We start from the raw sequence: 17,161 nt of genomic DNA, 5'->3' as shown, positions 1-17,161 counted from the left end.
GCTACTTGGGAGGCTGAGGCAGGAGAATGGCTTAAACCTGGGAGGTGGAGGTTGCAGGAGCCAAGACTGTGTCACTGCACTCCAGCCTGGGCAACAGGGCAAGACTCTGTCTCAAAAAAACAAAAACAAAAACAAAAAACAGGAGTTAGTTAATGCAAAAAGCTCCTATCTTCTAGACTGTTAGAATTTGATGGGGTTGGGCCGAGCGCGGTGGCTCACGCCTGTAATCCCAGCACTTTGGGAGGCCAAGGAGGGCGGATCATGAGGTCTCAGGAGATCAAGACCATCCTGGCTAATATGGTGAAACCCCGTCTCTACTAAAAATACAAAAAAATTAGCCAGGCGTGGTGGCACGCGCCTGTAGTCCCAGCTACTCGGGAGGCTGAGGCAGGAGAATCGCTTGAACCCAGGAGGCAGAGGTTGCAGTGAGCTGAGGTTGCGCCAGTGCACACCAGCCTGGTGACAGAGCGAGACTCCATCTCAAAAAAATAAATAAACAGAATTTGATGGGGTTTTAGGTCATTCTTTTTTGACTTGTCTATGGTCAAAATATTTTCCCCAAAGCAAACATTGGAAATAATGGGGCTCATTTTAAAGGGGCAGGTGTGAGACAGCCAAACTAGTGAGCTTATTGAAAGCAATCAGGTTTAGTAATTACAGAGGGTTGGTCTTCCCTTTCCTGGCAAGGATTTAGAGCCATAGTAGTGATGGCTTTTTGTTAAAGGTTTTTCTTGCCCTTTCAGGAACTTCACCCTGATGAAATTGACACCGACTCTGCCTACATTCTTTTCTATGAGCAGCAGGGGATAGACTATGCACAATTTCTGCCAAAGACTGATGGCAAAAAGATGGCAGACACAAGCAGTATGGATGAAGACTTTGAGTCTGATTACAAAAAGTACTGTGTGTTACAGTAAAGCCACCACTCTGGCTGCTAGACAGCTTGGTGGTGAGGGAGATGACTCCTTGTAGCTGACATTTGGCAAAAGTGTCACTGAAAGGCAAGCTAAATGTAGTTATTTTATCCTGTGACCCTGAAGCACAAAATAAAAATTCTAATTAAAATAGTTAACTTTAAGCGTAGTAATCATTTTATTTTGAAGTCTCATACAAGCTCTCCAATAAAGAACCTTCAGGCAGATTCCACCATTAGCCTGTAAACAAAAGGTTTGGCACCAGCCACCTGGGACCAAATAAGAATTCAATTGTGCTTGTCAGATATGAACAAATATGTAGTGAGTATAGAGTTTACCAATAATCATAACAAATATTAAAGATTTCCTTGGAGTCAGAGTAAAAAACAAAAAATTATAATGTTGTCTAGGGATGACATGATATGCTACCTCCTTTTTCCTGAAGTTTTATTCCATTACATTGACAAGATGGAGAAAGCAAGATCATGCAGGTGCGCAAATGATTCTTACGGCATGGACGAGGATTTTCCCATTTATTTTTTAAACTGTTTCCATACCCTTTCTTTGTCTTTCTTGCTTTTTGTTTTTGCCGTTGTGTTTATGTTTGAGACACAACCAGTCATTGGTGGCAGGGGCATATAGTGGTCAGTCTGAAAGGGAGGCTCTCTTAAGAGCTATGTGCCTTCCACCCAGAGCCTTGTGGGAGACCCAGTAGAAAGAAAAAGCATCCTGGGAAATCCAGCTACCATGGCCCTCCCAGTGGAGGCACCTTACATTTAGGATACTTCAAGTATCCTCAGAAATGTATTCTGCACCCCCGGCCCCACCCATGCTGAGGGAAGGGGAGCAGTTGCCAATATTTGCACCATCTTCACATGCACCTGTTGCAACAAGAGCTTCTGGGAAGGAAAGCGGCATTGGAGCTAGATCACATTTCACAATTAGTGGTTGTTCTTTTCCGTGTTTGTCTTGCACTTTAAAAAAGAGAGAACACATGCAAATGAACTTGCTTGTGTGTATTTGATGGCTCTAAGGGCTATAAATTACAAACAAAACACATCCCAGACATTAGGAGTTCATAAGTATATTTAATGAAATTGGTGGTTTTAGGAAGTCAACTTTAGTTTTGCTTTGTTTGCATGTCCACTAATTTTTTTATTTTGATATTTGTCATTTTTTTTTAATTTTACAGTAGTCGTTGAAAATTATGTTTGTTTGTTTACTTCATTTTTGTCTCTAATCAAGACTGGAACAAAGTATAAATATTATTTATTTCAGGTAGCTTTTTTGTGTGTAGTTTTTTAATATATACTTGAAGGAAATGTTTCACCTTATTTTTGGTCTTTCTTTCTTCATTTAGACCCTGCAAGTTGATTCTCATTAATTGTCAGATTCCACTACCCTTTCTTCCTCATAGGTAGTAATTACCAATGTAACTAAGCATTTGTGTTCTGATATCTGAGGCCAGTAACTATTAATATCTAGTTCTCAGAGCATTTGGAAAGGTTATCTTAAATGGCTACCTAAATTGAAATCCTTTTCAGAAAAAATATAATTGCAGGTAGGTAGGAGTGGCCTAAATTGTCTAATGTAATAAAGTCAGACAAAATGCATACTTTATAGTTTCAAGATTTTCAGTATATAAAATCTGTCCATTCCCATTAAAAAGTGGAAGATTTTAAATAATTTCTTTACAGATGTTTTATTTAAGCAGGTAGCACAATCTACTAATGTTGTTTGATCTGTGTTTGTTATACTGGTTGTAATTAATTTTTTTAATTCATGAACTAGCAGAAAATTTATTAAATTAACTATTAACTACATTCACCTTGTAAATTACTGTATAAAACTTGTTGACAATGCACTGACTTTAGAAAGATGTTAATGTACATAAATAGAGTGTAAATAAAAGTGTTGATGTACTGAAATATGAACTGTATAAAAAGTATTGGTAATTGTATATGGGGTGTACCTGTTTATCTGTAACTATTATCCAAACAAATTAAACACTGTGGATGCCTCTATGTGCTGTTTTTCCTCATACAAGTAAACACAGAAAGTCAAATTCTTCAGCCTCCCTCTCTGTGATCCTGTTTTAATTCTCTTACTTGAATAATTTCTTTCTGACTTACAGAGGGGATGCTTCATCTCTGAGGCTGGAAACTCTGTAGCGCAGGATTCCCCAACTCCTGGGCTACAGACCAGTACCATCCATGGCCTGTTAGGAACCGGGCTGCACAGCAGGAGGTGAGTGGCGAGCTGTATTTAGAGCCGCTCCCCCTTGCTCCCATTACCACCTGAGCTCTGCCTCCTGTTAGATCAGCAGCGGCATGCCATTCTCACAGGAGAACGAACCCTGTTGTGAACTGTGCATGCTAGCAATCTAGGTTGTGTGCTCCTTATGAGAATCTAATGCCTGATGATTTGAGGTGGAGCAGTTTTATCCTGAAACCATTCCCCCCATCCCCCCAGTCCGTGGAAAAATTGTCTTCCACAACACCAGTCCCTGGTGCCAAAAAGGTTGACAACCACTGATGTAGAGGGTAGAACAAGATCCCTCCAGTGACCAGGTGACTTTAAACATGGCTCACATCCCTTTTAGAAAGTTATGGCAGGGAAGCAAGTAGAGAGCAGGTGGTAAACTGAGGATTGGTGCCTACATTGGTACCTACAGTGGGTCCTACAGTCATTTTTGTGCAGATCAGGAGATGAGGTGAAGAGAAGGAAAGCTCATTTGCATAATGCCTTGAAATGACCCTAGGTTTCTAGGGGGCACCAAGAAACCAGAGATGTCCCTAGTTGTCCGTCTGGGAGATCCAAGAGACAGTTGGCAGTGTTGAGAAGAGATGAAGGTGACAGCTGTCGGTCCTTCACCCTCAGCTTCTATTTGTTCACCTATAAAATTAAAATACCTAACACTCAGGCTTGTAAGAATTAAATGAAGGACACAAATGCCTGGCACAGTTGCTTGGTAAGTGCTCAATCCAACGATATTCAATCCTATTTTACAAAGAGGGTTTTTTTTGTTTGTTTTGTTGTTTGCTTTTTTAACTCCTTGCTATTCTGATGCTAAAAGAGTTTAATAGTCCTCTGTTCACATTTTCCAAAAACAAGAATACACATTAAAAATGTATAAAATGGGCCAGGCCCAGTGGCTCATGCCTGTAATCCCAGCAGTTTGGAAGGCCAAGGCAGGCGGATCACCTAAGGTTGAGAGTTCAAGACCAGCCTGACCAACATGGAGAAACCCCATCTCTACTAAAAATACAAAATTAGCCGGGCGTGGTGGTGCATGTCTGTAATCCCAGCTACTTGGGAGGCTGAGGCAGGAGAATTGCTTGAACCCGGGAGGCAGAGGTTGCAGTGAGCCGAGATCATGCCATTGCACTCCAGCCTGGGAAACAAGAGCGAAACTCCGTCTCAAAAAAAAAAAAGTATAAAATGAAACATGTTGAATCAGCAGCAGTGGCAGCTTGTTTAAGGAAAGGAACAAACAAAATTAATACAGAAAGTCAAAAAATGAAGCACAACTCTTTTTTAAGTGCCAGTCTGTTTTTAGGTTTCCTTTTTTTTTTTTTTTTGAGATGGAGTCTCGCTCTGTCGCCCAGGCTGGAGTGCAGTGGCATGATCTCGGCTCACTGCAAACTCCACCTCTCGGGTTCACACTTTTTTTTTTTTTTTTAAATAGAGACAGGGTCTCTGTTGCCCAGGCTGGAATGCAGTGAGGTAATCACAGGTCACTGCAGCCTCGACCTCCCAGGCTCAAGCAATCCTCCCACCTCAGCCTCCCCAGTAGCTGGGACCACAGATGTGTGCCACCACACCCAGCTAATTTTTGTATTTTTTGTAGGGATGGGGTTTCACCATGTTGCCCAGGCTGGTGTCGAACTCCTCGGCTCAAGCTATCTGCCCACCTCAGCTTCCCAAAGTGCAGGGATTACAAGTGTGAGCTGCCATGGCTGGCCAAGGCTGTCTTTTAAAAAGCTAAAAATGGGCTGGTTCAAGACCAGTCTGAGCAATATGGCGAGACCTCATTTCTACTAAAAAAAAAAAAAAAAAAAAAAAAAAAATCAGCTGGGTGTGGTGGCCCGTGCCTGTAGTCATCCCAGCTACTCGGGAGGCTGAGGTGGGAGGATCGCTTGAACCCAGAAGGTTGAGGTTGCCTTGATTATGCCACTGCACTCCAACCTGCGTGACAGTGAGACCTTGTCTCAAAAAGCCTCGGAAGGACTGGCCTAGGGAGATGGGCAAGCATTTTGTTTCTAGTTTCTGAATGGCCCTGTGCGTTGAGAGAGGTCTTCGGCCTCCCAGCCTCTCTGGCTGAAGGTGGCGATTCTGCATGGAGTCCCTCCACCACTTGGTGGCGTTGCTCACAGTGACTTCTTAGTTCTAAACACCATTGAATTGGAGCAAGTAGATGATTTGCCACATTTTTCCCAGCTAGTTTGGAGGCTGAATATAGAGTTTTAGTGGGACACACCAGAATGTGTAAGTTGGGGAGTGGCGATCCCAGTTTCTCTTGATAATGTACCAACAGCTTCCTTAGTATTGAAATCACAAAGTCAGAAATGCACACACCTCTATGATCAGAGATCCATACAGGAGAGAGCAACAAAAAGAGGCCTTTTAAGTTTGCCAGACTTCCTGACCAGTGGGAAGCAAGAGAGTAGGCAAGTGTGCAGCAGTCACAAATCCAGGCCTATAAGAACCTAGTTGGGAATAGAATGCAAGAGAATGGAGAGTGATGGGGACTATAGTGTGTTCTATGTGACTGTTGTCCTGCAGGCATGTGGGCCCCAGTGTTCACCAAACCTTTTTTTTTTTTTTCCCATGAAGAGAAGCCAGAAACCCAGATATTAAAACAAAGTATCCAGTTTAGAAGTGTTGGTAAATTTTTTTAACTTTGAACATTGTGCTGCCGAAAGAAGGTATCTAAAAGCCAGGTACAAACCAGCAGTTCATGCCCTCTGGTGAGCAGAAAGGTCATAGACTTTGAGCCCATTATGTCGGAGGTCAAATTCTAGTTCTGCTGTTGCAACAGCTGTAAACGAAAGTTTTCAGACTTCTAATAGCCAGTGAAAATACCACTTTATTTCCAAAGGTTATTAAAAGGAATAGATCATGTATGTAAGTCGGCACAGAGCTTGCCACCTATTAGGTACTCAAAAGCATTCTTCCCTCACTTAAGGAAACAATACAGGCATGATATAACAATAATGTTATGATCAAGTTCATTATCAGGAGGCATACACCCAAACAATAGGGGAGTGAGCACCTACCACGTACAGAGCTCTCTGCTAGGTTCTCTGGGGGCAGCAGTTCCCAACCTGGCAATTTATCGGCATCATCGGAATCAGCCAGCAGCTTGTTGGATATGCTGAGTCCAGAGTCCCGCCCATATTACACCTAATGTTCTGTGCCTGTTACACCCAGATTTACGAGATCCTCCTCTCCCATGCAGTCCAAGAATCTGCATTCTAGTAAGTTCCTCAGAGGAAGCTCTTTCGCAGCCAGTTTGCACTGGTCTGTGGGTTGGTCATTTATGGAAACCACTGCTCCAGGGAATGAATCATTATTTCCAGTCTCATTAGGGAAAGATGATATGCATATGCACACATGTAAGGAGGAGTGACAGTAATTAGCCAAAAGCTCTGTAGACATAATTGCCTCTGATGAAGTGCTGACTGATGACATCAGACACTAGGCTATTGACAGTGTACCCCAGGGAAATGCAAAAGGGAAGCGAACTGCCTCATGAAGTGAGATTAGGATTACAGGGTCAGAAATGTGGAGAGGGTGCTTCAGATGGACAAAGAGCAGAGGCAGGATTCAAGTGATGCGTCTCGGAGGCAGTGCAGCCTGTTTGTGCTGAGTGGAAAGTGCGCGAGGAACATAGTAGACGATAACAGGAAGGCAGGAGCTGTGAAGGCCTTTGAAGGTCAGGCCAGTTGTAATAAAAGTCTTTCACATTGTCAGGTATCTTGGGATGGTTGCCAAACATTTTTCTATGGTTTGCATAAATGCATATCCATTTTATTTATTTATTTATTTATTTTAGTTTTTTTTTTTTTGGGATGGAGTTTCGCTCTTGTTGCCCAGGCTGGAGTGCAATGGAGCAATCCCAGCTCACTACAACCTCCGCCTCTCAGGTTCAAGCAATTCTCCTGCCTCGGCCTCCTGAGTAGCTGGGATTACAGGCATGACCCACCACGCCCAGCTAATTTTGTATTTTTAGTAGAGATGGGGTTTCTCCATGTTGGTCAGGCTCGTCTTGAACTTCCAGCCTCAGGTGATCCACCCACCTCGGCCTCCCAAAGTGCTGGGATTACAGGCGTGAGCCACTGTGCCTGGCCTATTTTAGGTTTTTTTTGAGACGGAGTTTCACTCTTGTCGCCCAGGCTGGAGTGAAGTGGCACTATCTTGGCTCACTGAAACCTCCACCTCCCAGATTCAAGTGATTCTCCTGCCTCAGCCTGCCAAATAGTTGGGATTACAGCCGCATGCCACCACACCTGGCTAATTTTTGTATTTTCAGTAGAGACAGGTTTTCACCATGTTGGCCAGGCTGGTCTCGAACTCCTGACTTCAGGTGATCCACCCGCCTCAGCCTCCCAAAGTGCTGGGAATACAGGTGTGAGCCACCACACCTGGCACATAGATATCTATTTTAGACCATTTTATTATAAACATAAGTTCCGTTTGCTGTAATTTCTCTCTTTTTCATATTCACAATCCGCTTTGGCTGGAATTTCTCTTGATAACAAACTTTAGACCTTACCACAAGCCCAAGAGGAACTCACAGATGGGTACTAGGCTTGAAATGCCCCAAGAAGACTGAAGGAAGTGGAGGAGGAAGAAAAAAGGAGGCAGAAGGGGGAAAACCTAGAAGAGCTCTGGACAGGGAGGAGGCATGCCAGAGAGAGGAGCCCAGTCACAGCTGAGTGCAGCCCAGGAAGGAAAAATGTGCCTGGTTGGAGGAGCTGTCCCAGGACCTTGAGGATAAGGGGACAGGGCTTCTCTGCTGATCTGATGGTTTTTTCAGTACCACCCTTCAGTTATCTGTAGCGGGATCCTCTGCTGCTGATGGCTAAACCCAAGTGCCCACTGGGATTACAAGTTGGGGAGGAAGAGGGGGACTTCCACATTAGGGATCAGCAGGGAGCCTCCAGAATGGAGTAGGAGACACCTACGATCATCATTAGAGGCTGCCGTAGCCCCAGATTCAGAGCAGTCATCTTAGCTGATGCCATGGAAAGCAGTAGACCAGAAGTCCAGTCCTCAGTGTTTGCTCTGCACTTGGCAGAACTGTATGACCTTGGGGGTCACTTGCCTTGTCCGTGCCTCGGTTCCCCCTGTGAATATTGAGCAAGTTGCAATTAGGTCAGTTGTCTTCAGCTTTTATTTTGAAACAACATTGAGACCCGACCCTTTCTTCCAGCCATTCCAGCCACATTTACCTGAAGGACCCATAGCTAAAGCAGATGAGGTTGGAGTTACTCCGGTTGAAGTGAGGGTGGGAGGTGTAGTGCTGCCTGGGCAACCGCTGTGGATTGGATGTCCGCTAAAGCATCTGTCACCTCTATGCATTCAGAAAGCCAAGCACACAGTGCTCCAGTAGGGCCTGAGGAGCTCCCAGAGAATTGTCTCCAGCAAGAGGAGTTGACAGTGCTCCCAGGAGAATGCTCTCATTTGGTCTGCTAGAAATCATGGCCACAGGGTGAGCCTTTTCAAAGGCCATTTTGCTACTCAGTATACTGGGTAGCCAGCTAGAGTGAAGAAGCCACAGGGAGTGCCCGGAGCAGCCAGCCTGCTGCCTGGCCTCTGTTCCCTGGACATCCATAGGGAGCAGCCCCAGGGCCTGTGGCCTTTCATTGTTGTGCCAGCTGGAGAAAGTTACCGCTGCCAATCCTTGTTTGCAGAGCTCTCTGCAGCACGGAGCTGCAAATAAATATCCTCTCACTTGGGGAGGGATGGGGGAAAGGAGAGGGCTAAATCATCCAAAACATGTTCATTGAGTATCTACCACTTAGCTTAAAGGATAGTCCTGAGCTTGGAACCAGAAGAAACGCTGGAGATGGGCTTAGACATTTACTGGACTTCTATCTGCCAAACCCCATGCTATGCATGTTTCACTCATGACTTGTAAATGCTCACCACAGCTCTATGAGGGATGCATCATCACCCCTTTTTCTAGATGAGGAAGCTGAGGCACAATGAGGTTAAGTCACTTGCCTGTGGTGTCACACAGATGGAACATTTCTGAGCTGGATTCAAACCCAGGTTCATCCAGCTGCTTCTTTACCACCCTACCTCCCCCTGAACTGGAGTCTGTGATCCACCACTTAGCAACTCCTGGCACAACGGTAGTCACCCTGAGCCTCAATGGGCTCATCTTTGACAAGGAATCAGGGTCACCATGACCATAGCTACCTTAGATGCTTGTAATAAGCCCTGAATAAGAAAGTGAGTGTGGAACCCTTTACAACCAAGGACACTTGTGCAAATGCAGTGTGTTGTTATGTAAGGAGAGGAAGTGGGTGTCCTCAAAGCAGCTCCTCCTCTTGTTCCTGGGACATGATGCAAATAAAGAGTCATGCAGGCCTCTTGATGGAGAGTGATGTCTTAGGTTTGTTCTATTCACTTCTGATGGCCCAGGGACCTTAGCAGCTGCATAGAGAGAATTGGCGGGGGAGTAGATGGGGAGATGGGACCAAGGAGAGAGAAAGGATTCTGGATTGAGTCAAGCTAAGACTGTAGTTCCAAACTGGACTTTGGAGTATCTGATAGTATCTTGTCAGAGATTTAACATGGATGTGATTGTTTCAGAGGTGGGATGGGAAGGACAGGGGTCCAATATGCTATTGTTGTAAAGGTGGCCACCAGCCACGGCAGCCATGAGAATCTCGTGCTCCCCACTGGCCCCCTGCCAGACCGGGCTACCTGACTATGCCTCATCCACTGAGGACAATGCCTTCTCCCTTAAACTCGGGCCTTTTCCTTCCTGGCCTTTCCTGGGAAAGGAGAGAACAATTGAGTCTGATCATTTATCCCCAGCTGTTTATGCCCCAGTAGCGTGGGCTTTAAACCAAATACCACATGTCCATCTGGACACCATGGCAGGCTGGTCACGCGGCCGGCACACTCCCCGGCTGCCTGCCCCGCCCCTGCATTCATTCAACCCTGACTCTGCAGCGTTCCAGAGCAGCCCATTGTTTTTTCCCCTGGGGTTAAGAGCCCAACTCTGGTTTTCTCATCTCTCCTCTGGATGGTAGTGGAAATGTTAGGCCTCAATCCAAAACTGATATGTATTCAGAAAAAACGAAAGAGAACGAGAAACCAGTCAGGCCTAATTTGAACTGGGGAAATAGCCAGTGTAAATTTGAAGGAAAATTCAAACTCCATAGCTGACTTGAAAAATGTCAGCATTGGCCGGGGGCGGTGGCTCACGCCTGTAATCCCAGCACTGTGGGAGGCCGAGGTGGGCATATCATGAGGTCAGGAGATTGAGACCATCCTGGCTCACATGGTGAAACCCCATCTCTACTAAAAATACAAAAAAATCAGCTGGGCATTGTGGCGCATGCCTGTAGTCCCAGCTACTTGGGAGGCTGAGGCAGGAGAATTACTTGAACCCAGGAGGCAGAGGTTGCAGTGAGCCGAGATTGCGTCACTGCACTCCAGCCTGGCGACAGAGCAAGACTCCATCTTAAAAAAGAAAAGAGTCAGCCTCCAGAGCCTGTACCCACCCGGATGATACCCCCTTGGGAGGGGGCAGCATCAGCACCGTGCCTGCAAAGGCTTAGGTGTAATTGTGTTTACATTGATAGTTTATGCCTGTCTGGAGCACAGGCCAGCTCCGGCCCCACTCCCTGAAGCATCACCAAATTCCAAGCAGTAGTGTCTCCATGAATCTGTGAATCTGCTGTTTCTTCTTCTTCTTCTTCTTCTTCTTCTTCTTCTTCTTCTTCTTCTTCTTCTTCTTCTTCTTCTTCTTCTTCTTCTTTCTTCTTCTTCTTCTTCTTCTTCTTCTTCTTCTTCTTTCTTCTTCTTCTTCTTCTTCTTCTTCTTTCTTCTTTCTTCTTTCTTCTTTCTTCTTTCTTCTTTCTTCTTCTTCTCTTCTTCTTCTTCTTCTCTTCTCTTCTCCTTCTCCTTCTCCTTCTTCTTCTTCTTCTTCCACAGGGAGTCTCTCTCTGTTGCCCAGGCTGGAGTGCAGTGGCATGATCTCAACTCACTGCAACCTCCGCCTCCCAGGTTCAAGTGATTCTCCTGCCTCAGCCTCCCAAGTAGCTGGAATTACAGGCATGCACCACCACGCCCGGCTAATTTTCATATTTTTAGTAGAGATGGGGTTTCACCATGTTGGCCAGGCTGGCCTCAAACTCCTGACTTCAGGTGATCTGCCTACCTTGGCCTCCCAAACTGCTGGGATTACAGGCACAAGTCACCCCGCCTGGCTGTGAGTCTGCTTCCATGCTGGCTGTGTTTTCCTGGTTATAGCAGCCTCAGGCTCAGTGAAAGGTCACTTGCTGTAATGACTCAGGTTTCATTGGTTCTCCCTTATCCCCCTGCAAAGACCCACTCTCCCTCTAAGTACTGATGGCAGCCTCCAGAGGGTATCTCAAATGTGCTCTTAAACTAGTCCTTTCAGCTGCCACGTGGTGTCCTCTGAGCGGGACTGCCCGATCTTCTGGGCACCCCTTGCCCAACGTGACCACTGCCTCTAGGCATTGCTTCCCAGGCTGGACACCAGGGGCCAGGGTTGCTCAATGCTCCCTTCACACTCCACGAAGGCCTTCCCAAAGCAGAGCTGTTCGTATTTCCACAAAATCACCTCCCCACCTCCCCACCTCCCCACCAAAAAAAAAAAAAGAAATCACCCTTCCCCACCCTTCCCAAAAAAATCACCCTTCCCCACCTCCTCCCCCAAAAAAGAAATCACCCAAAAAAATCACCCTTCCCCACCTCCTCCCCCAAAAAAGAAATCACCCTTCCCCACCTCCCCCCGCAAAAAATAAAAAGAAATTACCCTTCCCTTTTCCACGTGCGGCTTCCATTCTCCTTATGCCCGTGGTGTGAGTCCCAGAGGCTGAGTGGTTGCCACACTGAACTCAGAGTCCCTCCTCCCCTACACCTCTACATCTCTGAAGCTTCACTTGGACCCAGCTTGTCATACCCAACACTATTCCCTTAAGAGAGGTGTCTTGCAGGAGGCCACTGAGGCAGTAGACCCAGGCAAGTCTGTCCTGTCATGCTGCAAGCATCTCCTGATGTGGCTTGACCCCAGGGGCTAAACGAGGATACACAGCTTCATCTAGAGTAGAATGAACCCCAATTCAATAGCCTCATGGAGACCGGGGACAGACCAGGCAGCAGAATGGAGGTGGCAAAGCCACCCAGGGCTCAGGGACTGGGAAGCGGATTCCCTGGGGAAGACACAGGGAGCTAGGGAACGGCAGAAGCTGAGCATCAAGCACCTCGCACACCCAGACCCCACATGTGGAAACTGCTGTTCAAGCTGTAATGATACCAGGTTGACTGTGTCAGCCCCTGAAGAAAAGCTGGCATAAATAGAGCCCGGAACACCAGGCTTATCTTTGCCCAATGGGCAAGGTAAATATTTAGTCCCAGCCCTGGAATGGTGCCTGGTAGTTCCATTCTTTGCTATCAGTTTTCCTTTTATTCACTCATGCTGCAAATGTTTGCCACCTGCCCTCCCTCTATGTGGCCGACCTTGGCCTGGGCACTTCGATGCTCTGATGACTAAGACGTGATCCCCCATTCTTTTCCTCAGGGACTCTTGCTGGGGGAGCAGACAGGGAGCAGAGATCAGGTCGGGCCTCACAGGCTGGATCTTGGCTGGCACATAGACTTCACAAGAGGAAGCAAGACTGCGGGGAGCAGCCGGGGAGAGCGCTCCAGGGCTAGGGTCAGCACGCATCCCAGCTTCCTTGACTGGCCTGGCAATTTCTGCATCCACACTTCCCTGTAAGCATGGATGTAGAAACACAGAACAAGAAACTCTTTGAGGCCAGCAGCACTCAGTATAAGGGAAGCAGCAAGGACTGCCAGGTTTACAGATCTGGGTTCAATTCCCCATTTTGTCATTCATTGGCCGGCAAGGGACAAGTTCCTTTACCTGTCAAGTTTCTTCAGAAAAGCAGTAGAGTGTAGCAATTGTAAGTGGGCGGACTCAAGTATCAGACTTTCTGGGTTCAAATCTCAGCTCTATTTGTTTTTTGGGGGGTTTTCTTTTTGTTTTTTGAGATGGAATCCTGCTTTGTCACCCAGGCTGGAGTACATTGGCACGATCTCAGTTCACTGCAACCTCCACCTCCCAGGTTTAAGCAATTCTCCTGCCTCAGCCTCCAGAGTAGCTGGGATTACAGGCACATGCCACCATGCCCGGCTAATTTTTGTATTTTTAGTAGAGACAGGGTTTCGCCATGTAGCCAGGCTGGTCTCCAACTCCTGACCTCAGGTGATCCGCCCCCCTTGGCCTCCCAAAGTGCTGGGATTACAGGCATGAGCCACCACACCCGGCCAAATCTCAGCTCTATTTGTTAGCCTTATGTCCTGTGTATTTCGTTTCCTCATCTGAAAACGAAGAAAATAGACATACTCATCTCCAACTGTTATTCTAAGGATTAAGTGCTATATAAAGCACAGCAAATAATTTTGCCAGATGCAATAGAGATTAGTTTCTTGAGGAATGTGGCAACATCTAGCAATTTTACATAGGCATTTACCCTTTGAACCAGAAACTTCACTTATAGAAATCTATCCTAAAGACACACAGTCAAAAATTCAAGACGGGCACGGTGGTTCATGGCTGTAATCCTAGCACTTTAGGAGACAGAGGAGAGAGGACTGCCTGAGCTCAGGAGTTCAAGACCAGCCTGGCTAAATGAAGAAACCCCGTCTCTACTACAAATACAGAAAGTTAGCCCGGCATGGTGGCAGGCGCCTGTAATCCCAGCTACTTGGGAGGCTGAGTCAGCCAGGAGGAAATCTACAGGCAGATGGGCCTCCAATGCCCTCCCAGCTGCCCTGCCCACAGGAAGCTCAACACCAGAATCACACAGGAGGGAAAACCCCTTGATCAATCTGTTATCAGTTGCTGGAAGGTGTGGCCCATTAGGGAGGGAGGTGGCCGGGAGGAGGAAGGAGTGGCAGCAGGCCTGGGCTGTCAGTCTCTTTTTCTTGCCCACCCTTCTCTCTTGGCTTCAGTCTCCCTCTTATAAGTGGGATGGAGGTAGGGTCACCAGACCTAGTAAATAAAAGTACAAGACAACCAGTTAAATTTAAATTTCAGGTAAATAACAAATAATGCTCTGGTGTAAGTATGTCCCGTGTAATTTAGGGATACACTAAAAAAAAAAAAAAAGGATTTGTTATTTTTCTGACATTCAGATGTAACTGGGCAGCCTGTATTTTGTCTAGGTGAACCCATCTAGACAAAACTGAAGCCAAGGGTGGGGACAGGGGCAGGCACTCTTCCTGTGCCGGGGGAGCCTGCAGCAACTCTACACAGGATAGGCTTGTGGGAGGCAGAGCCAGGGACAGAGCCAGCAGCAGAGAGATGGACACGTGTGTAATCCTGTGGCTCCTGGGGAAGTGGGAGAGGAAGGGTTAGAGGAAAATGAAATGGGAAATTGGTCCCCAACCCGATCAATCCCCACAGTGAGAAAGCAGGAGGAGCCCTGGCCGAGAGCCCCTTCTTTCAGGGATGTGGGCTCAGCCTGACTCTGAACTCTGCACCTGCTACCCCCCCAAGGCAGGACATAACAACTGCAGGGCAGTCCTGGGGCTCAGAGGGCCCCCTTTTCTCCCTCTGATGCTCTGGGTGACCTTAGACAATTCTAGGTGAAGGTCAGGCTGGGAGATCTTCCTCTGTAAATTATTCTGTGTACGGTTGGGACAGAGTGCTGAGGGATGTCCCTAAGTGTCTGGGCAGAGAGGTGGCCCCTTGAAGGGTCTTAAGGTTTCTGCCTTGGATAGGAAAGAACTGCCGCCCACCACAGATCAGAGTTCATTATGCGTCACTGTGCATAATTCCAGCTTCCGCCCAGTGTTCCCTACTCCCCACCTGTGGGTCCTGCCCGTCCTTCATTGCTCTCTCCAATAAAAAGAATCACCATAATAATTATAAATTATTGAATATCTTCTCTTGTCCCGGCATCGTGTTTCATCTTGACAACAAGCCCATGAGGTAAATGCTGTCATCACCCCCATTTCATAGATGAGGAAACTGAGACTCAGAAAAATGAATTAAACTACCAAGGGCACCTAGAGAGTCAGCAGTGGAGGGGGATTCCGCCCCAGGCCGGTCATGCCCAGATGTTTCTGCATTCCTCTCTTGGCTTCTGTGTCGTAGACCTGGTTCTCCTGTGCCTGCTGTGTCTGCCTGCCCTGCAGCTGGGAGTCTCGGAGGAAGAGCCCAGACTAGGATTTTCCTCCCTAAATCCTCTGTCCCTGGCACAGAGGAAATAATAGTGTTTGTTGAAAGATTAAGGCCAGGCATGGTGGCTCATGCCTGTAATACCAGCACTTTGGGAGGCCGAGGCAGGTGGATCACCCGAGGTCAGGAGTTCGAGACCAGCTTGGCCAACGTGGCAAAACCCCATCTCTACTAAAAATATGAAAAAAATTAGCTGCATGGTGGCATGCGCCTGTAGTCCCAGCTACTTGAAAGGCTGAGGCAGGAGAATCACTTGAACTCAGGAGGCGGAGGTTGCAGTGAGCCGAAAACCTGCCACTGCACTCCAGCCTGGGCGACAGAGTAAGACTGTATAAAAAGAAAGAAAAAGAAAGAGAAGAAAGAGAAGAAAGAAAGAAAGAAAGAAAGAGACAGAGGGAGGGAGGGAAGGATGGAAGGAAGGAAAGAAAGAAGAAAGAAAGAAAGAAAGAGACAGAGGGAGGGAGGGAAGGATGGAAGGAAGGAAGGAAGGAAGGAAAAAAGAAGAAAAGAAAGAAAGAAAGAGCGAGAGAAAGAAAGAAAGAGAAAGAAAGAAAGAAGAAAGAAAGAAAGAAAGAAAAAGAAAGAAAGAAAGAAAGAAAGAAAGAAAGAAAGAAAGGAAGAAAGAAAGAAAGAAAGGAAGGAAGGAAGGAAGGAAGAAAGAAAGAAAGAAAGAAAGAAAGAAAGAAAGAAAGAAAGAAAGAAAGAAAGAAAGAAAGAAGAAAGAAAGAAAGAAAGAAAGAAAGAAAGAAAGAAAGAAAGAAAGAGGGAGGGAGAGAGGAAGGAAGATTAAGTTTTGTTTTTTTTTCTTTTTTGAGACAGGGTCTCTCTCTGTTGCCTAGGCTGGAGTGCAATGGTGCCTGCACTCTTGGGCTTAAGCCATCCTCCCACCTCAGCCTCTCAAGTAACTGGGACCACAGGCGTGCCACCACATCTGGCTTTTTTTCCCCGCTCGTAGAGACAGGATCTCCCTAAGTTACTCAGGCTGATCTTAAACTCCTGGGCTCAAGTGATCCTCCCCCCTTGACCTCCCAAAGTGCTGGGATTACAGGTGTGAGCCACTGCGCCTGGCTGAAAGACTAAATCTCGATGGAAGATTAAATCTTGTTCCAGGATGCACCCACATCCCTTCCCTGTGTCCTGCTCCGCTGCCCTCTTCCTGTCCTCCAGGCCTCGCCGCAGCTGACACTTGGAACAACCTGAGGAGCCTCCCACGTGTCCAGCCGAGGGCTCTGCGGAAGGAACTGACTCTTCTGTCCAGAAGCTCTTCTCCAAAGGAAGCCCCTCCCTGGGACTTGGACATCGTCCTTCGTCCCTGGGGGAAAGAATGCCTTTGTCCCCTCTCAGATAAACAAACAGAGCGGCTAGGACATGTGTAGTGCGAGGTGCAGGAACAGTTCCCCAACCTCAGAGAGGCCTGGCCTTCCTTCTGAGGTCACTGGGGACAGCAGGAGCCCGGGACAGCCAGGCGCAATTAGATGGGGTGACCAAGGGTAGCCCCCTCTGCAGATGGATGAACAGAGCAGGGAGCATGCCTCCGTGCCCATGGAGCCACCAGCTTCCTCGCCTCTTCCCACCCCAACACACACAAGCTCAGAGCCTCGGGGTCGCACCACGTGGGCGGCACCGTTCACAAGGCCGTGTCGGTATAGGTGCCCCCTGGAGTTTTGAGACACGGCAGCCTGCACGAACCATGAGCAGACATCCACACCGCCCCCATGACTCTGGGCCCCCTGTAGACCCTCCTCCGCCCCACCTTCCTCCCCCACCCCCACATTGTCAGATCAGAGCC

The 17,161-nt window shown here is 47.2% G+C and overlaps 2 protein-coding genes across 4 annotated transcripts in view; one reads left to right on the top strand and one right to left on the bottom strand.

Moving 5' to 3' along the window:
• The window catches only part of USP32 (ubiquitin specific peptidase 32), a 236,296-nt gene extending 233,314 nt beyond the window's left edge, over positions 1-2,982 (top strand). For all 3 annotated transcript variants that reach the window (XM_058445883.1, XM_058445884.1, XM_032162872.2), the window contains one exon: positions 744-2,982. In XM_058445883.1, coding sequence (XP_058301866.1) covers positions 744-917 — 174 coding nt within the window. In that variant the 3' untranslated portion in view covers positions 918-2,982. The remainder of the gene's footprint in view (positions 1-743) is intronic.
• Positions 2,983-6,320: 3,338 nt separating this feature from the next.
• On the bottom strand, positions 6,321-16,672 carry LOC116474312 (protein FAM106C-like). The gene is given in 4 exon segments (XM_058445346.1): positions 6,321-6,730; positions 6,733-6,844; positions 12,757-12,897; positions 16,490-16,672. Coding segments are annotated over 4 exon segments (846 nt in total).
• Between the last annotated feature and the right edge of the window lie 489 nt (positions 16,673-17,161).

Source organism: Hylobates moloch, unplaced genomic scaffold (assembly GCF_009828535.3).
Source record: "Hylobates moloch isolate HMO894 unplaced genomic scaffold, HMol_V3 SCAFFOLD_10, whole genome shotgun sequence".
Classification (NCBI taxonomy): domain Eukaryota; kingdom Metazoa; phylum Chordata; class Mammalia; order Primates; family Hylobatidae; genus Hylobates; species Hylobates moloch.
The sequence above is the reverse complement of the archived record's forward strand: the minus strand, read 5'-3'. Positions and strand labels throughout refer to the sequence as shown.